The 25,126-nt window shown below is 31.0% G+C and overlaps 1 protein-coding gene across 2 annotated transcripts; it reads left to right on the top strand.

Moving 5' to 3' along the window:
- Positions 1-10,746: 10,746 nt before the first annotated feature.
- Positions 10,747-15,200, top strand: LOC137810986 (NAC domain-containing protein 37). Of its 2 annotated transcripts, XM_068612510.2 has the most exons (5): positions 10,747-10,891; positions 12,026-12,071; positions 12,581-12,760; positions 12,938-13,209; positions 14,201-15,200. In XM_068612510.2, exons 3-5 carry the CDS (start codon positions 12,595-12,597, stop codon positions 14,774-14,776), a joined length of 1,014 nt encoding a protein of 337 aa, XP_068468611.2. In that variant the 5' UTR covers positions 10,747-10,891; positions 12,026-12,071; positions 12,581-12,594; the 3' UTR covers positions 14,777-15,200. The 2 variants fall into 2 exon arrangements, with proteins under 2 accessions (XP_068468611.2, XP_068468612.2); XM_068612511.2 differs by lacking the exon at positions 12,026-12,071 and having other exon boundaries at positions 10,750-10,891.
- The last annotated feature ends 9,926 nt before the right edge of the window (positions 15,201-25,126 follow it).

Raw genomic sequence — 25,126 nt, 5'->3', positions numbered from 1 at the left:
ACAGTTGTATTTTTAAGACCCAATCGGATACTTTCACTTGTACTTAAAATTTCATTATCTCTTTACCAACTTTACCAACTTTTGCTCATACGTCACTCCAGTTTTATTCATTTAGTTAATATTTACTCCATTAATCATAATTGTTATCCACAAATCTTTTATTAGTTTTTATTTATAAATTATATACTTATATTTGATAAGTTTTCCTGAAATTAATCGAGAATAGTTAAATTCTCATGGCAACAATTTCTATCATAAAATATAACAAAATTTCGTTTCCGAAAATATTATATTTTAAAAAATACATGAAAAAACTAACTTTCTCAAGTTATAAAGAAACTAAATTTTTTTCTTCTATCAAACATTCCTAAAATATTGAACCAAATATGTTTTTTTCGTATATGTATAAAAATAAAAATAAAGAAGCTAAAAATGATATTTAATAGATAAGTAATTATTAAATTTATATTATAAAATCCAATAAGTTATAGGCATACCTATTTTTTGAAAAAAAAGTGTACAAATTTTATGAAATATTTTTTCTGGGAAAAAATTGTTTTGAATTGATTTTTGTTGGTAGAAAGTGTCAAAATAGTGCGATGTATTTTCATCTATTATATAAAAGAGAAAATTGTATAATTTAAATAATATAATAGAAATTATATTTAAATCACTCAAGGAAGAAAAGTGTAAATTGTAAAAGATATTTTAGTTATAATATTATTTAAAAATTAAGCAAACCATAACATATTTATATTTATAAGGAAAAAAGTTTATATTAACATGACACGGTGATGTAATGTTCGTTGCTCTTAGATATATATGGTAGTGCACTTTGATAATACTTATTTTGATGAGACTTTAAAAAAAAATAAAGTATCTTCTATTTATGCAGGTGGTAATGGATTGGATTTTTCAAAATTCAATTCATATCTATTTTAACTACATCAAATTTATTTGATTTTTTTTAAATCTATTTAAAGTGGATTAAATCTAGATTAAATTTATTTTTTAATTAGATTAAATTTACTTTGTCAAATACATTAAATCCATTTTGATATGAACACAGACTAATTTGGCTCGAATATGACCTAATCCGACTCAACTTGGACGTGGATCGACGCGGATCAACTCGATTCAACATTGAATCGGGACCTTACGACTCGACATCAGCCCGAGCCCGTATGACTTAACATCGGCCCGGGCCCGTACGACTCGACATTGACTCGAGCTCGTACGACGCGACTTCGGTCCGAGCTAGTACGACTCGACATCAATCTGGACCCGTACGACTCAACATCGGCCCCGACCCGTAAGACTCGAGATCGGCCCGGGCCCGTAGGACTCGACATTGACTCGGGCTCATACGACGCGACTTCGGTCCGAGCTAGTACGACTTGACATCAATCTGGACCCGTACGACTCAACATTGGTCCCGACCGGTAAGACTCGACATCGGTCCGAGCCCATACGACTCAACATTGACCCAAGTTCGTACGACTCGACATCAACCTGGACCCGTACGACTCGAAATCGACCCAGACCCGTACGACTCAACATCGACCCGAACCCATACGACTTGACATTGACCCGGACCCGTACGATCGCCCGGGCCCGTACGACTATTCATCTTCTCTTTACAGAAACATATATATAATGTTAAGATAAATTGATGAAATGTATTCTAGAATAATTTTAATTTCTTAATTCTTTTTAATATTTGTACCTCCTAAGAAATGATAGTGCGAAAAATAATTTGATAATTTACGCATATTCGATCTGCATTACGCGTTCCCCCATATCACAAAGTAACTTTTACTAGTATTTGTGATGCCCTTCCACTAACATATGGTTCTCTTGCGTTCAATAATAAATATCTGTTACTCTTGGTCGAAATAAGTATTTTCCGTTTAATATAGTTTGATATACTTAGAAGTTAAGTTGAAGAACAATTTATATACAATTTTTTTTTAACTTATTTAAATGTTTTTTAAAGATAAAATTGTTATAAAATTTCAAATTTTAAAATAAATTAGAAGTCTTGAAGTCGAAACAAATTTTTTTAAATAATTACTTTTGAAAATAATAATTTATTCGAGAAATAGGTAAAATTTATTTATTAATTAGGAGTGTTCTAAAAGTAGCAAATATCTTTCATTAATTAAGAGTGGAAAGTCTTAATGAAGACTGGGTAAGGAAGTTGATTGACTAGAAAATGGTGATAGGAAAGTGAGAAAAAGGTAATGCAAGGAGAATGAATCATGCATTTTTGACAAACTAGCACAAAGCAAAATTCATTATCAACAGGAAGAGGATGTCTGTGTAACACAAGCAAGAACAGATCTTAGAAGTCAATTCCCAACGCGTTGTTATCGATTTGAATTGGACCCTCCACTGAAACCTTAGAAAACTATACTCATGAACACGAGGCAATGCCAGAGCCCCTTCGTTCAAATTCACCATAATCTCTGATGCATCATGCCACCTATTTCCCAATACCCATTCTTTTTCAATCACATTTCATGCCTCCACACTTCATCTTCAAATAAGGCCTTCGTTCGTGCTATAATTTTCAATCAATTCCAACATTTTAGGACAAGTAATACAAATTAGGCGATGCCATGTCTACTCTCGATAAACTTAATAGTCATCATCATCATTGCATAGAATGAAAAACTACAAGTTGATTAATGCTTGAAATTTCACAAACACATATCTAGGAAAGAAAGGTGGGGGTGTTCTAAAAACGAGCAACAATCATGGTGTATTGAGATGCTTTAGAAAGCGAACATAAATATTCTTATCTCTTTCAGTGAAATGTAAAAATAAACTCCTATAAGGGTGCAATCATGGTTCATGTCCCCCTTGAAAGAAGCTTCATATTCACACCTAGATGCAAACAGGGAGTGTAGTTGAAGACTTTTGGCAAACCCCATTTGATTCCTTTATTTATTTATCTCTTTTTTTCAATCGAGTATGGTGATTTTTCTTCACCAACTGCCGCCAACATAAACTAAAATTACATAACATAAAAAATATTGAAGGGTAAAATGTAATTGATAGAAAAAGGAAGAGGTTTGGAGCAGAGTCCGTGTCAAAAGGGCTAATATCCCTTATAGGACCCCGCAAGGATCTCTACCTTTAGCTGCTTACGCTAACCCTTGTTTCTCTCACATATACTTCTTATGATATATTATTATTATTATTATAGGTAACAATAAATAATAATAATAATAATAATAATAATAATGTGGAGACAGTAAAATAGATATGTTAGAGAGAGGTAAATTGATAGAGATAGCTAATTTGATGTTGGTTGTTGGCATAAGTGAGGGAATGTTGTTGGTGGGGCCCACAGTAAGTCTTTATACGGGTTCAATGATGCATTCCGCCCATGATTGGAGACCCACCACCGACCACCATCACCGTCCTACGTGGACTATGCCTGTCCACATCATTGTCTAAGACATCTAATATACTTTTCTTTACTACAGCCAAAGGGAGTGCTTTAAGTTTGTTTAATGTTATATTTTATTTCATTTGTTGCCTAAAAACAACTTTAAAAATATTAATATAAGTTGTTTATTACATATGTTAGAAAGTTTTCTAGTTAATAAAAAATAATGTTATTACAGGGACCCAATTTTTTTTATTCTCATTTAATTTGGTAGAATATTTTTTATTGACATTCAAGTTAATTTGGTTCTTGTTCTAGTTAAGATAAATAATCATTGACCTAGAACATCAAGATTGTTCAACATTCTCGTTCTTGTTCTCTTTCTTTTTTTCTTCGTTGATCGGTTTCCCATTCTCTATATAGCCGCTTGCCTCACCTTCTTCCTTTTCCTTCCTTCTTGTAACTCCCTTGATTACTTAACTACATATTACACAGATTCTATAATGGTAATTTCCTTAGCACAAGCCATTTAAGGTAATTAATTGGATTGACCCCTCACCGCACAAAAAGGCTTCAGGGTCGGCCCACGACCACACAACCCCTCAACCTCTAGCGTAAGCTAAAAAAGACTATAGGGTCATTCCATGACCACACAAAAAGGCTTTAAGGCCGGCATGACCACACAGCCCCTCAGCCTCTGACGTAAGCCAAAGAGGCTTCAGGGTCGGCCCATGACCACACAATTCTGAATAAAGATATTAGTATAGAATTATAATTCCATTACTTTTGAATTTAGAGTGATCTTTTATTTATAGAAATTGTATTGAATTTTTGGTAATACGATAAATTAGCTCAATTTTTAATAATAATAATAAAATTTTACTTACACCAATTAACACAAGTAGATGGGTGTAAAATAATTTGCAACAAAGATAGGAGATTGAGAGACGTGTTCCATATATTATGATTCCAAAATTACTACTTATTATTAATGATTTTGCGTAAAAAATATGGTTCTTTTTACTAACCTAAATTGGTGAATGCATTTAACATCTATTGCCTGTTTGACGCCTACTTTGCTTCTCTTTCGTCACCAATTAGGCCACGTATTTTACATGGAGGACCACCACAAAACAAGAGATTCTATCTAATACACAACTGTTACACACCATTTGCCATGCATGTGACTATCAAACAAAATCCGCTAGCAAGTTATAAAATTGGAATTCTTAATTTAAGGACAATGGATTTACTTTTCACTAAAATTTTTGTGTCATATATTGTTAGATTCCAACATCATGATAAGTTATTAACAATTCAGACGTTTTAAATGAAATAATAGCAGTATAATCGATTTAATAGACTGGTTTAAGTACAAAGTAATTCATATATCAAATTAGGACAATAATATATGACCTAATTTTGGATCCATGAATATGTCTATCTTAAAAGCATCGTTTTTTTTATACGAAATTCCTTGAAAATATATGTTTTAACACTCTCGAGATTACTTCTAAAAGTGGATGGATATTAACCATTTTTTATTTATAAATACACGTTGAATTTTTACTTTTAAGTCTCTGAAGACTTTTAACTAAATTAGTAATTATTTATTTTCTTGATCAAATATTTTAAAAATAAATATTGAATTGATACTTTGAACATGAAATAAACTATAATTATGTATTTACATAATTCTTGAATTATTAACTAATTAGTGAATAAGTTGTTATGAAATAGAAATAATCATAACCATATCATTGCAATAACTTGTAAGAAACTCAAAAGTAGTTTGAACAAGGTAAGAGAAAGTGATGAGGACTAAGAATTTGTTATAACTAGCAACTGATTAATCCTGCTACTTATATTGATAAGGGTTTTTGCCAAACATAATAATAGTTGAAGATGTGAAATCTTCTTCAAGATGACATGGTGGAGACATAGTTCAATGTCTTTGTCAAACTCGACTCTTTCTCTTAATCCTCTAGAAGGAAACTGCTACATTTTAATTAATTATACATGCGATGAAAAGGGCAGAAATTATTGCGAAATTAATTAATTATATTCCAAGCTATCAACACCCCCTTTCCCTACTCGATAAAAGACCATGAAACAGGCCGCGATAAAAAAATCTTGTTCTTTCACCATTGGCCCAAATGGTCCACAACGTTGTCAATCTAAAAAAGAATGAACAATTCACCTATTAACACTTGTACATATAAAAAGAACCACTAACGTTTTACATGCCATTGCCGACATTTAATGTTCCTTTTTCTACTTGTGTGTGTGTGTATAATGTGCTTGATAGTTACTGATCCAATATCTAGAGCACAATGATGTATATAAAATCAAAATATCATAGATTCCTTAATCTTCCACCCTCTTAAGTCCATGTGTTTATTTTCTTCAATTGTTAAAGTAGCACTTGATCAACTGCTATATACTCTAGGGTGTGCAACCATTTATATATAAAAGAATAAGAAAGCATTTTAAATTGGTGAGACTTATTGATGAAGTATCCAGCAGCAAGAATGGTGGATAATAGAATTTATTGGTATGAAAGGAATAATATTATCGTAATTTGAAGACAGATGCTAACCCTTGGAAAAGAATTTGATTTCAACTATAACTCTTTAGGAGGACCAAAGAAGGTGTGGGGTTCCGGGTAATCAAAGGCATGGTCTTAGCAGGAATGTCTAGTTATTTTTTGTCTTTTCTTTGTTTATCTTCTACGTAAAGTTGGAACACAAATTCACCAACCTGTGACTTACACGTTGATTAATCACACTGTTGTTGCTCAACTTACGTTTTCTTTTCTTTTCCAAAATACTTTTCATGAAATGATTCCAACTGTAAATTTGTACCTTAAAAATGGACACTGCGTTTCAGAAAAAGAAGGCCACAAAGAAAAATAGATTTTTGTAAGCTATTTCTGCATAATCGAATTTTGCTATGTCTCTATTAAGTCAATAATTAACCAAAACCACAGCAAAAAACCTGTTTATAACACTTTATTGGCGAAATATATTATCCTTACCAGAGAGATAACTCTAAGATTATTTAACAATATTTTTCCATTTTTCCAGATGAAGATAACGAAAATCGTACGATGAAGCATAAAAAATTCTATCAGTCACGTGAAAACTAAAATATTCTCACTGTTATATCTTCATCGTGAAGTTATTAAGCCGCACAAGAAAAAGCAATTTCATTAATAAATGACATTCTCAAGTCCCAACCGCAGTATTTAAAAGTGTGTAATATATATATATATACTATGAATTGAGTTTATTTCTAAAGTTTTCAATTGAATAATTTCATTTAAAAAATATCAATCATCACATTTATTTTTTTTACTAAATAAAATTAAATCATCACATAATTAATATTTTTATGTAATTTACTTGAGACTAAGAATAATCTAATTTACTTGAAATTAGGTGAATATGTATATCCTTAAATAATAGTTTGATTTATATGATAACATGTCTGATTATTTATAATATATTTGTCATGATATTGAATTGAGAGTCCTTTCAAGATCAAAGATCGATAATTTAAAATATAACATTTTCAAAATAACACTTCTTGCTAGGTAACCACTTTTTTTATTTTAATAACTTATATTGTAAACCTCGAGTAATTAGCAAGAAAAATTTCTAATATTTAAATAATTAAACTGTATAGAAACTCTGAAGAATCAAATGGAGTAACAAATTGAAGGAATTAGAGATCCTAGATGCTCACATTTCTTCTATAAATAAATCTTAAAGAATATTGAGAAGTTTTATTTTTTCCAAATACTCTAACTTGGAGTCCCCTAATAACTTTGGACTAAAACAAAATTACATATATATGATGTATTTAAGTATTATCTTAATCACATTTCGTAATTTGAGTATTGTCTCGGTTGAGATAATTCATTGTGCAGATCGTACAATAAGATTATTCTAAAACAATTTGTTCCTTAAATAATTTTATTTACTGAAATAAAATTTATACCTAAAAAAGTATGTGTAGATCATTTTCTTATAAATACTTTTAAAAATTGAAATAATAATTTTCATAAGTTAATTTTAAATTATGAATTTTTAATTAGTTATATTATAACAAAATGATTTTTTTTTTTACTTAATTAGTTCTACTATGAAATATTGATTAGTGAGTTTCTTTTATCAATAATATGTTTTTCATTACAAAATTTAATGCGAGAGACTTTCCTTAAAGGAATCGGTCTATTACTATCCATGTTAATGATTGAGTGTTTAAATTGTTGTTATTAATGTAAAACTAAAGTAATTAATAAGTGAAAGCTTTTCTAAGTTAATTCATCCTTTCTTTAATCTTCGGATAGAGCTTAACCGAGGGCCTCATGCATGTGAAGCCAACCACAAAAGGAGTATATAAGCAAAAATAACCAAGTTTATTATTATTAGAGAATATTATATACGATTGTTGCTACCCATATCATTTGTAAGATTTGAAATTCGATTCTATTTATTAGAACCAAATGAAATTTTTTTTGTCTTAAAATGATCAATAGTAGGCTTTATTTCTGAAAAAAGATTATTTATTTTAATTATTAAAAATAAAAAATATATTTATGATTTTAGTATTTGACGAAAAACTCAAATTAAATTTTTTTAATTAAACGCACAAACTCAAAATGTATTTTTTATATATAAAAATTAAAGCTAAATATTAATTATAAGATTTTTAAGCACTCTTGGGAGGTCATCATTTTGGGCTAACGTGGCATGTTGTCCATAGACTGAAACCATTGTGCCAAAAAAAAAAAGTGCAGGAGGAATGTCATACAAAGTGGCCTTTTCACACTTCAATTTGTATCATTTCAAAAATTAATTCTTAATGTAAATAATCTTTAAAGCTTTGTCAAACTATCTTTGCAAATCCTCAAAATTCCACTGTGCGAAAACAAAATATACTTGTATAAAGATAATATTTATTATTGGTTTGAACAAATGTTTTTCATTCTTCGATTATTATTTCTTTGTCTTTTTTTTATTCATTCTATCGTATTCGATACGTTTTTTTTACTTACTCTATTGTATATTCGGTCGAAAATGACCTAATAGTGAATTATATATTAATAAAAATTATATGTCCCAATATTTATTTATATTGTTAATATTGAACTAATTCATAATATATATATATATATATATATAATATTCTTTATTTTATCACATATATTATCAGATTTAACATGATTCATCACATATCTTTATTATCTTAATATATTAAATTTATTTGGTCCGTTGACTTCTGATATTGAGTGAATTAGTCCACTCGATTCCAACCGATAAAAAAAATTATATAATTAAATTAAAATGTGTAGATAATATTAAAATTAACTAATTACTAAATTATATGATATTATAATATATATATATATATATATATATATATATATATATATATATATATATATATATATGCTCACATGTATTTATTTTGCCACAGAGAAATGAAATGAGCGAGACATAAAAAATGGTATAATACTAGGGAAAATATAAGCTGTGACATATTTATTAATATAAGTGAAAATATGACATTATTGTATTTGTATTTTTGCATTTTCTACATTGTTATTTTATTTTAATAAGTGAAAATTAATGTTTATATTAATTTTAATTTTAAGTATATTAAATATTATAATCTAATATATATATATATATATATTATATATATATATAAGGATATATAATTCAATATATAACGAGCTCTTATTGTTTTAATATATAACCATGTATGATAAGATATTTCTATTTAGTGTTAATTTTAATATAATATTATATAAGGAGAGAAAGGAAGGGATCTTAATGATAATTTCTTGACGTTTAGAAATGTATAAAAATATTGTATTATTCTCTAAGTTAGATAAGTAAAGGAGAAGTATTTTAATTTCTATTTTAAAAATTAGGGAATATATTTAAAATTGTATTATTAAAATACAAAAAATAGTCATTATATATAAAATCATAGAAAAATATGTATAGAACACGTTAATAAAAGAGAAAGATTGTGGAGAACCAATTTGGTTTTCACAATGACCAAATTTTTATGTCCACGTATAAAAAGAATTTAGCATTTTCAACCAATCCTAAATCTTTGTGAAAGAAAAATAATAATAAAAATTCTTGAACCCCTTTATATAGAAATTTGGTCTTATAAATTTTAGTTTCAATTAAATTTAATCCTCTATTTAATACTTATACGATTTAGTTTTTCCCCATAAAAAAACACCTTATAAAGTTGTTGAACTCAAATTTTAATTAAAATGATTTAGTTTTTTCCAATTAATTTTATTTGATTTTGGATATGAATTAATATTTTTTTATTCCTATAAGTAATAACTAATAATTAACTCACTAAGTGAGATGAGATTTTTACTTTTATTAGAGTATAGATATATTAATATCCAAAAATCACTGAATAACATGATTGAATTTTTTTAATTGAAAAGACTCCGTTTAATTAGTATTTTATCTATAACTGAATAAAATGTACTATTTTATCTTTCACTTATACTGTGAAGTAGTGTCAAAATAGATTTTTTTATTACTATTTGACCTTTACATTATCCCACTAAGCAAACCTTCATAATTAAACTAACATGTGTGAGATTAGCTAACGACACGTTAGTACTTTTATAATATATTTATTGTTCGTTGAAAATAACATTCAAGCCTCTAACTTTGCAGGTAATGTATATGTAAATTTATATAATAGATATAATCTATTTTAGGCAAAACTAACGAATTACGCTATAAAATAAGCCTAAGAATTATGATAGACAAGAATGTGAACTGAAATTGTATAAGAAAAAACAGCTTAAAAACAATAAAGTAATATAAATTAAATAGATATTTTTGATTTTAATAAAAACTTATAAGCTACAATAAGTTAATTAAAATATTTAAGTAATGAAATTTGATGAGATGAAAAGTGAAGGATATGAAGAGAGGGAAGTACAAAGTAATGAGTGTAAAAAGAATGTAAGTAAATCAGTATGAGGTGTGTGGGTGTGTTAATCTTAGTAAACATTACTGAAAACTTAAATGAAAAATAAGAAGAATAATAAGAAAATGAATTAAAGTGTTAGTTATTAAGAATGAGTCCGAACAGGCAGTGTAGTTGTAGGGAAAAAATGGTGAAGAGGAAAGGTGAAGAAAGGAGAGGAAAAAGAAACAAAAAGAAAAGGAAAAGGTAATGAACAGTGTAGGAAGGTTAGGCAATGACGTCAGCTACTGGGGGGACAACCATGAACCCATGCGCATTTCAGCGGTCCTCCCTTCCTCTTTTATATTCTTTACAAATTCCTCACTCCTAACGGATTTTTTCTCACATTCTTCTCTCTCCTTCTCTCATCAATCATCATGTTGTTTTCTTCTACCAAACTACCCTAGCTTCTTCATTCTTCATCTCCACCTCTTCATTAACTGCACTTCCTTTAACCAACTATCTCATCAGGTAAGCTTTCATCCTACTACACCCCTGTTCTGTTCTGCATCTCCAACCAAAAACCATGCATCTTTTTCTCTTCCAACTTTCGCAAACAACTACATGCATCACTCCTACTAAACTACCACAATTCTAACATTTTATCAATGTCATCTTCTGTTTCTCCTTGAACTTGGTCACATAGAACTGCATCTCTAAACACAAGGTCTATCAATACTGAATATAAATTTTCTTTCAAAACAATTTGAACCTTGATTTAGTGGGAGATTTTGGGAAACCTTTTCATTCCGTCTATATGTTTTTCTTTTGTTGATTTTAGTTAACCTAATCAATTATGAGTGCTTGTAGTGGAAACCAAAGTCATTAGAAAGAAAGGTGAACTGCATCTGTTGTGCACAGGGTATAGGGAGGGTAGCTCATAAAAGTGTAGTGGTTTTAGGGTCAGCATATTTCCTCAAAGTTCGTCAAGGAAAGAGGTCAGATGTGCCATGAAAATTCTCGACAAAGAGACAGCAAAGTCAGAACCCCAGTTTCCTGAATTAGACGATCCATGACTCTCTCACTCGCAATGCCTCAACACTAGTATATGTGCTTTCTACTATATCCTATCCTCTCCCACTTTTTCTCGACCTTTGCTTTTTCTCATCGCCTTGATCCAATACAACGGTGCCTCTCTTTTTTCTTCCAACTCTTTTCTCTTTCGAGAAACGCGTGCCCAATTTGTGATCACGTCACTCCCATTTACCATGCCCTTTCTTTATTCATAGCATAATTAATTATGTTCTTAATACACTACTTTCTTCATTCTTTCCATTTCAATTAATACATGTGTTTTCATACAATTGGCCACTTCAGCTCCTAGCTAGCGCATGCTAATCTTGCATTAATATTTTTCAGAAGTCAGATTTAGGCATGAACATTCCGTTCTGAGCCGCTGGTTCAAAACGATTAATAAAATGGTTTCCTAAAAAGTTGCTTTCGTTTGTTTTATCCATGTCATGTTGTGTTTTTGTTGAGCTTAACTTATGTGTCTAATTATTTGAGAATATACATAATTATTAATGGTAATGCGGAATGGGGAACCCCGTTCTGTGATGAATCATTCTCACCATTCACTAACACAAGACAACATCATTAGCACAGCCTCTACTTGTCCGTTTCTCACCCTTGCCCAAACACAGGGCTTATGGTAAGTTTCAACTCCTTGTTTTTTTGTTTTTTTTAATGAAAACTAAACTCTCATGATTAGCTTTCTTCTCTCTCTCTTTCCCCAACTCCTTATCCTTTTTTTTAACCCGGCCCAGGGAAGAAAATCATTGTTTCTGAAATCATGGGGTTTTGTTTATAACACGCGCTTATATTTATTTCCTATGGAATTTGGTGAGTGTTGCTCATCACCAAATGAGCTTATGATTATCTCTGATAAAACTTGACACCTTTTCACTAAAAGGCCTGATATTATATTTTTTAAATGTTTCATTTTATTGGGGCTTGCCTTTTTTTTTTTTATCACTTATAGTGTTACTCTTCTTACTATTATAGTATCATCCCTTGGCTTCACTTCTCTTCTCTCTCATATATATACACATTAAGCAGTATTGATTAACATTCACATCAAATGTTGGTTGGTTATAATTCAAACATGATGAAGAAAGTCAAGTGTGGTGGGTATTAATAGTGGTGGTGAATTTGATGCAGTACCAGAATTTGCTATGATGGAGTCGATGGAGTCATGTGTCCCACCGGGGTTTCGGTTCCACCCAACAGATGAAGAGCTTGTTGGTTACTATCTGAGGAAGAAGGTGGCTTCCCAAAAGATTGACCTTGACGTTATCAGAGAGATCGATCTATATCGTATTGAACCATGGGATCTCCAAGGTATATATATAGCTACATACAATACTTATGCAAGCTTCCTCCATAACTCATTTTAAATCAACTATTAGGGTTTTGTGAATATTTAATATTTGATATGACATATTTATTCATTTTATCAAAATATTAGCAGCATAGATCTGTGTTAATTCTTTTTGTCTGATGTGAATGATATGGCAGATAGATGCAGGATCGGGTATGAAGAGCAGAATGAGTGGTATTTCTTCAGCCACAAAGATAAAAAGTATCCAACAGGGACAAGAACTAATAGAGCTACCATGGCGGGGTTTTGGAAAGCTACAGGAAGAGACAAAGCAGTGTATGACAAGGCAAAACTAATTGGGATGAGAAAAACCCTTGTTTTCTACAAAGGAAGAGCCCCTAATGGACAGAAATCTGATTGGATCATGCACGAGTATAGACTTGAATCGGATGAGAATGGACCTCCACAGGCAAGCATATATTACTGCGTACATACTATTAATCTCTAGTGCATAATAAGTACCATTTGTTCTTTTGCACTTCTACTATTGTTGGTAACTCCATTTGAGTGGTTGAGTTTGATGTTTTACGTTCAAACTTTGCCTTAGATGGCCCCGTTAATTATGGCACATTCCTTAATCTTTTACTCTTTCACAAACATACTCAAAAAGCTACAATACATATAAGCTAGAGATCAAGCACTGTTTCTATTTTCTATAGCTTTCTTAATGATGTCAAAGGGTTTTCAACGTTAAAACTTTCAATTCCCCATCTTTATTTGGACAACTTTGCCATCAACTTTTTCCATAATATCAATTTATCACTTTTAATTTTATAGAAAAAATCAGATACATTTTGGTTTTCATTTTCTTTTATATGTAGGTGCTTAGAGTAACTGTAGTAGCTTATACTCTCTCTTTCCTCTATCTGGCTACACTATTTTGAATTTTGATATGTGCATTACATACTGACTAGTTACTGCTTCATGTTATGAAAAGACTTCGTTGTTTGTTGTCACTTAAGTTAATTCAGATCATGCAACTGGTTGGTTTCTCTATTCTCACTTTCTCCGCTTTTTAAGCGCACCACTAACTTCTGAATATTCACCAAGTCATGTACACGCTTTCTCGCAACATAACTTTCCATAACAAGAAGTCAAAAGTCACTGCTTTCAGCAGCGAATAATTAAATTTGTTCTTTCCCTTTCCTTTCAACTACGCACTTTTCTTGCCATTTTGATTGTCAAAACGTAATTAATTATTACAATCTCTCACCAAACAGATGGAAGTTTTTTAAGAAAGCTAAAGCAAAACCTTACTTAAAACTTTAAAGGAGCAACAACGATAAACTTTTTACTTTTTCTTCCCCTACCGTGTAGCATGTCTGATAAACCCAAAAAGTAAGGTGATAAAAGTCCAGAGATTTTCATCTCAACTTTGGAACTTAATTGTGTTCCTGCAGGAGGAAGGATGGGTTGTGTGCAGAGCCTTCAAGAAAAAAACCACTGGACAAACAAAGACTACTGAAGGATGGGACTCAAGCTACTTCTTTGAGGAAGCAAGTGGGTTAAGCACTGTGGTTGATCCAATTGATCTCATTTCAAGGCAGTCTCACAGCTTTTTAGCTCAAAATTTCATGTGTAAGCAAGAGATAGAAGCAGATAACTTGAGTTGCATGCTCCAAGATCCATTTGTACAACTTCCTCAGCTAGAAAGCCCGTCTTTGCCATTAGTGAAGAGGCCAAGCACAGTGTCACTAGTATCAGACAATAACGAAGATGAAGACATTCAAAACAGGTTATCCAACAACAAAACAAAGAAAGTCACTGATTGGAGAGCTCTTGACAAGTTCGTAGCCTCTCAACTGAGTCAAGAAGACACGCTTGAAACCAATGGACTCTCAAGCTTTGAACCCCATGATAACCACGACATGGCACTGCTGCTACTGCAGAGTAGTAGGGATGAAGGGAACAAGCTAAGCCCGTTTCTGAACACAAGCTCAGACTGTGATATTGGGATATGCGTATTTGAAAAATGATAGAGGAAACAAGTGCATGGAAACGATTTTTAATTATTTGAGGTACCATATGTCAATTGTTCTATGGATGCTGAGGACATGCTATATTTTTGTATAAAAAATATGTGTGGATCAGAAGAATTAAGCTCTCTATATATGCCCTTCTGCGTGAGTGCAGCTGTGTGCGCAAATTGAGATGCATGCGTCCAAGTGGCTCTAGAATTTAGGTAGTTTTATATTTTAAGTTATCATCTTATTAAGCAGGTACAGTAATAGCCTTGCCATAAAACGAGTCCTCTACGTAGGCTCTGGCTCTCATGCCTAAGATGGCAGGTGTGACAGCATATGTTGTGATCCTTCACAATGCTTCTGTTATTTTATTGCCTGTATTCTTTAATTTCTCTCATTATAACAAACCTTCCTATCTGGTCCTCTCTTTTAAGCATCTTCTACAATTCTTCTGCATTCATCTGTATGTCACGTGCATGCACACACAATATACCTGTTTGCTGTCATGGTGTACCTGTCAGTTGGCTAACTTGATCACTTCCATTTTTGTTGGTGAAAAATGAAAGCAAATCAATTAATATATTATTTATAACTAGATGCAAATTCGGTTAATAACTTTAATTAAGTCTCTTGATGATAGAATTGTGGTTAACACACGTAAAGTACAAAATGTGTGTGTGTTTTTTTTAATCGCCGAAAAGAATATATATATATAGATGTGCATAAAATTTTAATATACCCTTTTAAAGGTATTGTGATTCCCTGCTTATTCTCTCTACTCAAATTTTACTCTCTCAAAATTTAGAAATCTAATATGGTTTATGCTAAGAGAGCCCAAGTTGAACAGTTGCAAAAAATGAATAATACATCAGTTTGTAATCCCAATCAGCCCCTGTCTGAACCTTTTGTATGTGGTTGTATTGTCAATGATATTATGAGTTCATTTTCAATCAAACATTACAAATTAGTAGCTTCAACAGGTTCTATTCTCGCTTTGGCTTCCGAATTGGCAGATCATATGTGAAAAAGTTGGGTTTAGCAACATCTACATCACTAGACGGCACATGTGCAATTACCTTTAATTCAGTTGTTGCACCGGTTGCACCTTCACCCCCTGCTTGTGAATCACATAAAAAACACAGCCAACAAATCAAATTTTATAATCTCAATCAACCCCGTGTTTGAAGCTCTTGTATCTGTTTGCACGACCTATGACATTATGAGTTTATTTCCAATCAAACATTACATATTAGCAACTTCAACAGGTTATTTTGGTTTTGACTTCAGAATTGGCAGATCACACATGCGTGGTTATGTGTATGTAAAAATGTTATGATTTTTTTTATCAACAAGAAAGAATGACTAAATATGACTATTTTAGGTGTGGTCAAACCCTTATACAGATCATGAAAATAAAACACACTTCACCTAGCTACCCACCCTCAACAGAGTAAGAAAAGTCACCACCTAACAAAAGAAGCCAAAACACTAACATATGCAACCTCAACTTAAAATAATGGAATTAACAATCCATTGAAAAGGACCTTATTCTCATTACTCAAAATCTCCCTTACTACATAAATCCACACACTCCTTAAAACTAAGTTAACAGATACAAATGCATTACAAATAGAAAATTGAATGAAATGTGAGAAGAAATCAAGAGGGACAACTGACACCAATCCTAACCACGAGAAACACAGAGTCCAAACTAACCATGCAATTCTACAACGAAAAAACAAATGGTTAGTAAATTACTCTTGTAACCCACACAAACAACAAAGAATACTGGCAACCACAACCACCCTTGGAAGAACCCAACCTCCAAATCCATTTTCCCACCAGGGCTGAATTACTTGATATTAATAACCCCAATATCGCAAACATAACATGGTTCACACATATTTTCCAAAGAAGTCCACACAATCTTTCTCCCTTCAAACCCCCAACTCCACAGGAAGCTCCTCTATTTTTTTTATCAGCAAAGAATAAAGTTAAATTAAAGGGGATACAAGTGGGGTATCCCAACCCATTTACACAAATCAGACCACATTAAGAACTTACCACATACAAGTGGGGTATCCCAACAGGAAGCTCCTCTATAGTTTCACAATCTTCTTCACCAAAACAGAAGGTAATTTAAACATAGAAAGATAAAACAGTGGGATAGCCGAAAGAACTGACTTGATTAGGCAAATCCTCCCGGCCATCGAAATAAACCTACCTTTCCATCTTCCCAATCTAGTATTTATTCTTTCCACCATCCCATCCCAAAACGTTTCCTTCCTATGACACCCGCCAACCGACATCCCAATGTATTTTGTATGGAGTTTCCATCACATCGCAATTAAGAATAGTCGTAAAGCAATGAATCGTATAATGCTCAACCCCCACCCCTCCAATATTGCTTTTTAAGAAAAGTTCACCTTTAGACCTGAAGTCACAACTCGAAACAATTTAAAATAGCTTTTATACTCAACACACTTTTCATAGCCGCTTTGTAGAAAAACAGAGTATCATCCACATACTGAAGCATATTAATCTTCTAAGCATATAATAGATAAACTCCCACCTCACAGAATCGTATGCCTTCTCATAATCCACCTTGAAAAACACAATTTTTCCTCTTCCTTTTTGCCTCCTCTAACACCTTATTGGCCACAAGAACACTATCCAAGATTCCCCTTCCCTCAAGAAACGCAGATTGCCTTGAATCAATGACTTTGTTAATCACCTTTTTAAGCCTTAAAGAAAGCAACTCCGATATAATTTATTACAGACACCCGACCAAAGAAATAGGTATGAAATCACAAAGTTGTTGTGGGTTCTCAGACTTAGGGACCAAGCATACAAACGAGGTATTCATCCCCATGGGCCATTTATCAGAAACTGCGAAATCATTCACAGCCAAAAGAATATCGTCCTTAAAAAAATCCCAACAGAACTTAATGAAACAGAGATTAAACCCATCCGGCTCAAGACTTTTCGAACTATCGCAATTCCAAATAGCAAACTTGACTTCCTCTTTAGAGAAAAAAATAACCAACATCTCGTTGTCAGTATTAGAAATAGAATTAAAGGACACATTATCCAACCTGATTTGAGGCCCATCTAATCCTTTAAATCTAACCTTAAAAAAATCTCTGACCTTATCCTTAACCACCTCCTTATCTTCACACCAACGACCATTAACAAACAATTCATTAAGCCCGTTCCTTACCCTCCGCCATTTAACGACTGAATGAAAGAACTTTGAGTTAAGGTCGTCGTTTTTCAGCCACCTAATACGGGCTTTCTGATGAATAGCAACAACTTCTTATTTAAAAAGTTTTTTGTTTTGTTCTTCCAACAAAGACCTCCTCTCCTCTCTACCCTCCACATCTAAGCTGCCGATACTGTCACGTGCATCCAACTCTTGAATTTTCTTTTGTAGTAAATCCCCTACCTGGTTAACATTGCCAAAAACATCTATATTCCAAATTTTTAGATCAGATTTTAACTCTTAATTTTTATTTGAAAGCAAACATCCCTCTACCATGTACCTCATAACTCAACCATTTACTACGAAGAAAATCTCTGAAGTTGCCGTCCTTTTTCCAGATGTCCATACTACGAAAAGGTTTCGGTCCCCAGTCCGAACAAGAATCTTTTAACACCAAACACAGTGATCAGAAACAAATCTGCTATAAATAAATTGTTTACTGTTCGACCATACTTCCAACCATTCCTTGGAAACCAGAACTTTATCAATTCTACTTTTAACAGTCCCATTCGGGTTGTACCAAGTAAATTTCTGACCAACCATCGGGATATCCAACAAGTAAGCTTTTTCAATAAAATTATTAAAACCGTGTATTTATCTGTTGTAATCAAAACCAGAGATCAAGCTTTTTCTCTCCTCCTTCCTTCTAATAGAATTGAACCCCCTACAACGCACCAAACCCTTCTAATGTTGTGATTAAATAGTGGTCACTTTCTTTACATATAACATAAGTGACAACTTCAAACTCTTATAATGTATGCTAACATTTTTCTTTCAAGTGAAATAATGATGTGTTAGTAGCTGATTTGTTTAATCAAATATAATTTGAATACATAAAATTCACGCAAAAAAAACATGTAGTGCATACAGTTAGTCTTTAATTATCAATGGACTTGCTAATATAGTTTGTCACTTCCTTTTTCATGCAAAGTTTACATTAGCCACGTTGCACACTAGTCTTTCCACAACCTAAAGTTCATGACATATATTTTGAATTTTATAGAATATTAAATTTTGGCAAGAAATACTTAAGAGTGTGAAAACGGGTCAATCCAACTTACATGTGTTGGTTATCACCGTTTGAGCTAAAATCAAGTCAACTCAATTTAGTTTACTATTTGGTGAGTCTGAAATTTTGTACTTCGATTTGACCTACCAAAGTTGTAGGTGAAGTAGGTTGACTCATTTACATATACTCCCCAACTTGTTTCATAGATTTATTGTATTACAATTAAAATGAATTGACTCAATCCACCTATTTATAGCAAAAGAATCAATGTATGCATCTATTTTACTAAACATCAACTACAATTAGGAAGTGATATTATAAAGATTGTAAGTAAAATTAAAGTCTTTAACTTATATAATTAAAGTTACATTATTTTAGGACAAGGAGTAACACTTTGTGAATAATGATAATAGGTAAAGCTCCTACTATAAGCCATGGGATGATGATTAGTGAGAAGACAAACATTGTAAAGAAGTAAGTAAACATTTTTGTAAACTTTACACATGTTTACATACTTTTGTAAACATTTTTGTACTTTTTAATGTTAAACCAAAACAATGAATGAATAAATATGTTGGTTAATTAAATTGTGTATTGCTATATTATTTTATTTTATTAGTACTTATGAAAATTGGAAATTAGGTTTTATTAAATTAAGAGATTATAAATTAGTGAATAAATTATTAATAATTTAATATTTGAAGTACGATAGTTGAAAATAACATATTATATTTTAGAATTTATTATAATAATGATCATTAGAAATACTATATCATAATGAGTTATTTACATTGAAATTATTTTTCAATTAAAAAAAATATGACAATTTTAACTAACACTATTTACAACTTTAAAGCGCCACACTTTATAGAATGTATTAAATGACAGATGTTTTGACGTTTTGAATAAGATCGTCATCTTATACACCAAGATCTATGATGATATGCGAAAGCACTATAAGTGTATATAGTGACATTTATAAATGACATTAAATACAAAAATAATTGTCACCATAAACATGATGTTTTATACTACTCATTTGAAGAGTTTTCTTTTCCACCTTAACCTTCACACCCATGTCCCATTTGCCCAATCTTCCATATTGTTGATAAAGTGTGACCATTGTTGTAAAGTTAAAAACAATGTATGGAATTTCGTTGTAAATGTTTTTTCTTCTAGCTATTTATTTTTCTAAAATTTACTATTTTCTCTATATATCCTATATGTAAACCTTTATCAAACATTTGAGGTTATTTTCCTCATCACGTGTTTTCTTAAGTCTATCCACATATTGAGTTATTCCTTTGTACATGTGTTTCATCCCATGGTTTTGCAATTTCCATATATCTCAATTGTAGTGTGAGCTTCCAAAGATTGTTCCCTTTCGATAGGAATTACCATATCCATTTATCCAACAAAGTCTCGTTGAAAGAAGTGAGGTCCTTAATATGTAGCCTTCTTTCTTGTTTTGACATACAAACATTTTCCTTTTTTACCCAATAAGTTTTATTTATCTATTATTTACCTATAGTAAAAACAATTCCTCTTAATTGATGTCGAATTTCTTGCAACTACAACTAGAATCTAAATAAAGAAGTAAAATGGTAGTATAATTAACACATTTAATTAATAATAACTGCGAACGATAATTCTTATGACTCCATAAAAAAAATTCTAGTCACCTTAAGTCTTCATGTGTCCACCCTTCTTAAGTTTGCTTCAATAGAAATTCCTAACTATTTAAAAGGAAGACTCAACACATCCACATAAAAATTCTTAAATATTTCCACTATCAAATCTAAAAGCTCTAAAAGTGTTTTATTGAGTAGTTCTCTTTCTATCTCAATATCAACTCAAATATCCTCACACTCATTATGAAACTCATTTTCACTACAAGAAATTATTGATTTACCGACGAAAAATTATCGATAGATTTGTGTTTGTTGGTAAATAAAAGTTACCGGTGTATGAAATTATTGATAGATTTTAAAAATTAAAAAAATATAATATTTTTTGTATCTATTTATAAAATGCTCTGATAATTGAGCTCGAATCATTATCTATTGGTAACTAGGCGCTAATCTTATTCGTCGAAAAAATTTGTTGGTAAATTCCACAACATTAATATAATTATAATAATAGTAATAATATTAGCAATAAAAAAATAATTATGATAATACTAATAATTTTATTTTATATCAATATATAAAAAAATAAAAATGTTAGTTTAATAGTTTCATGTAATAATAACAATAACAAAAAAAATAATTTAATAATTTATGATAATTGTAATGTTAATAATTTTATTTTATATTAATATATATTAAAATAAAAATATTAATTTAATAATTTATAATAATAATGAAGATAATAATAATAAAAATAATTATGATAATAAATAAATAAAAATATTAATAATTTTATTATTAATAATAATTTATGATACTATGAAAAATAATTATGATAATGATTATAATAATAGTTGTAAGGACCGAGAAAAATAGTTTTAGTATTATTAAAATGACACCTGAATATTTTAATATTTAATTTAAAAGAGCATATAAATTGAAATTCAGTTATTCAGGTTTCATTTCAAAAGAACCATCACCTCTTTAAAAACTTCATTTTCTTTTTCTCTGTCTTCTTTCTAAGATTTTGACCTCCTCGCTCATCAGTTTGACAATCAGATTACGCCACTAGAATCCTACTGCCCGATCAGAATATCTGATAGAGTTAGTTCATTTTTGTTTCTTTTTCCTTTTCTCTCTCTTCCCTATAAGATTCTGGTCTCCTTGCTTATCAGTTTGATGATCAGAGTCTACCATTGGACTCCTGACATTGAACTCTACAAGATTGTCCGATCAAAATCTCATATAGGATAAGTTCATTCTTGACTCCTTTTCCTTTGAGTTAGTTTTGTCTTTAATTTAAGCTTGCATGTGATGCTTTTTTATCTTCAGAAGTAGTCTTTGTTAGCTAAGGGTCGTAGTGGTATAGTTAGATTTTTTATCAGGACTCTATGGTGCATGTTAGGTTACCCTTAAACTTTTGGTAGTTTGGAGCTCTTAGGGATCATCTTCTCAAGTTCAGGTAAGGGAAGCTAGTTTAAATTGCTAATATAACCCTAGGCTAGAAGATCTGGATGTGGGGGTGACGTGGTCACCAGTCTCAAATTTTTTTTGCAGGATTTCTTTTTTTTAGTAGATTGAGATTTGTTTGATATTGAAATGTGAAAGTGTAGATATAATAGATGTTGTAGAATGCATATGAGTTTAGAATTGAATGAGTTATTGAATGTATTTGAATAGTTTGTTGAATTAATTCAAATGAAATGTTTGATGAGAATTAGTTGTTTGATTTTAAATGATTTTGATTTAGAAATCAGATATATATGTATAGATTGACATAATAGCTAATTGACTCAATGAGAGTGCTTGTATAATGCTGAACACAAACTGTCAATGTAATGTGTAGTTTTATAAAATTATGAGTTAAATGAAATTCTAAGCTTTGGTATGATTTAATTGTGTGATTTTGGATTGTTTATAAAGTTTAAAATATGATGTGATTAAATGGTACATTGATGTGTTACATGAGATATGGAAGGGTGTGAAAGTGTGATCAAGACATAGTATTTTCAGGAAAGGAAATACTGTGTGGAGATTGTTGTTAGGATGTATTGATTTGTCAGGCTCGTAATGAGACATCCTGACTCTACTGATATAATGGAATCACATAGATGAAGTTATTCAGGTGGTGAGAGTCGATGGAGGTTCATATGACTTTGTCTGCGGTTTGAAATATAATATGGTCTTTTAGGTCATATGAATTTACCATGTCATACTAGATGAGATGATGAGATATTGAGATATTATGCGCATGGCTGTGTGGATTTCACAGCGAGTAGTATGACAGGTGCAGGTCTTAGGATACTAATTTCAATAAGTAAAGTTAAATGTTTATGTGTTGCGAGTTAGTAGAAGTCTGACATGTGAAAGATGAATTGTGAATTTTAATAGACACTTGATGGTTTGAGAAAATGTATGAGACTTGATGAATTATGTTTATTAATTTGAAATTGAAATTATATAGAAATATTTATATAGCTAGCTTACCTTGTTCTTTGTTTGTGTTTGCTTATTTATCTATGATGATCGTGTTTTACACGGGAGTAGATGAGGTTATAGGTAATAGAGTTCCTCAGTGAACAACTAGAGGATGAGATAACTTTCATTTGAATGCTTTGTAATAATAATAATAATAATAATATTAAAGATAAATTAAAACACAAATATTAATTTAATAAATTGATGTAATAACAATAATAATATTAAAGATAAATATGGTAATAATTATAACAATAATATTAATAATATCTTTATTAGTAATAATAATTTATTATAAAAGTTACACTAATCATTTTTATTTTATATTAGTACATGTTAAAATAAAATTATTAATTTAATAATAATATTATTAATATTATCAATACTAGTGGCATTGTTGCGCTTGTGTATCTGCATTTTCCTCTTATGTTCAACTTCTACGATGATACAAATTTAACATACATACATACATAAATAATTTTGGATGAGTCGAAATTGAAAAACAAAAAATAACATGTAAAAGAAAAATGATGAATTGATTAAGCAACCTATTTTTTCTTCTCCTCTACTTTGAGTTTCTCTTCTTCTTCAAGTTTTTTCTCTTCTTCCATTGGTGATTTTGGGATCGAAGAGTGTGTGATGATATTCACGTAAGGTTATGATTCACTTGATGGTAAATAGAAAAGAATGATGGTTTTACCAAAAAATTAGAGTTGCTTGTAATGGAATGAAGAAAGTGATTGGAAATAGAGGTTATTTTATTTAAAATGTGAGATTTGGTGTGAGAACCAAATGAGGATGAGAGTATGCTTTTTTTTTTCTTTTTGTTGCCTTAAAATAAGGAATTAAGGAAATAGTGTAAAGTTAGTTTGCATATAAAAATGGTCCTTAACATTAATTTAAAAAATTAAAAAATAATTTTATGTTTTAAGTAACTCATATGAAATGACAAAATACTACATTGTACTAATAAAATGAGATATATTAAATAAAAACAAAATCAGAAAAAAAATTGTGTACACCAAAAAACGGTTATAAAGAGGAATCCTATTTATATACCGTAGAGGAATCCTATTTAATATTTGAACTTACATCATCCATAATTGTAGAACTGTTATGTTAATCTCTTGATCTCTGGATGCAAGGTCCAACAAATCAAACATGTGAATGTACAACGGTACATCACTATGCCTTCCAAAAACATTGGCATCCCATGCGTTCAATATGTAATCATTAAAAAATAAATCAAAAATTGTTGAAGGCTGGACACCTCCGGACTCAGAACCAGTGCGTTCAATATGTCAAAACAATATATAATCATTAAAAACTAAATCAAAACTGTCGAAGTTCGTACACCTCCAGACTCAGAATCAGTTCGTTCAATATATAGAAATAATATCTAATCATTAAAATCTAAATTCAGATTGCCGAAGGTCGGACACCCTCGAACTCAAACTCAGTGCGTTCAATATATAAAATCAATATCTAACTCAAAACAAACACTTTCAAAATATAGTTAATAATATTTAATATATAATTAAATAATAAATAAAAATATACTAACCTAAAAAGTGAAACGAAGCTGAAAAGAAACTCGTGCGTACGAGCGGGAACTTTGTTAACGAACGGGGCAACAAGGAGGTCGTGGGCGGCATGGGCACAGACGGCGCTGGCGCAGGCGCGCGGGACATGACGGCGCAGGGGTGCGCGACGAGCGATGCTGGGGCACGTTGCACGCGACACGAGGCTTGACGGAGCGGTCGCACGACGAAGGTGGAACAATGGCGAGAAGGGTGGCCTGTGAACGATGTGGGTGAGGAGTGAAAGAAGAGGGAAAATGAGTGTGAAAATGAAGGGGAGGCAAAATGCTGTGCTGAAAAATAAAAAAATACCACCTTTAACGACTATTCAATGAGAATCGTCGTGGAAACCCAACTTTTAACGACGGTTCTGTTGCAAACCGTCGTTGTATCCTCACGCGCCCA

The sequence above is a fragment of the Phaseolus vulgaris genome, chromosome 2 (genome assembly GCF_051622355.1).
Source record: "Phaseolus vulgaris cultivar YP4 chromosome 2, ASM5162235v1, whole genome shotgun sequence".
Taxonomy (NCBI): domain Eukaryota; kingdom Viridiplantae; phylum Streptophyta; class Magnoliopsida; order Fabales; family Fabaceae; genus Phaseolus; species Phaseolus vulgaris.
This window is presented reverse-complemented; position numbering and strand designations above follow the sequence as displayed.

Bases quoted from the DNA above. Each gene is read 5' to 3' on its own strand.
- LOC137810986 (XM_068612510.2), top strand. From the start codon at position 12,595: ATGATGGAGTCGATGGAGTCATGTGTCCCACCGGGGTTTCGGTTCCAC. The intron at 12,761-12,937 runs GTATATATATAG...ATGATATGGCAG, and splicing joins TGAACCATGGGATCTCCAAG to ATAGATGCAGGATCGGGTAT. The intron at 13,210-14,200 runs GCAAGCATATAT...GTGTTCCTGCAG, and splicing joins ATGAGAATGGACCTCCACAG to GAGGAAGGATGGGTTGTGTG.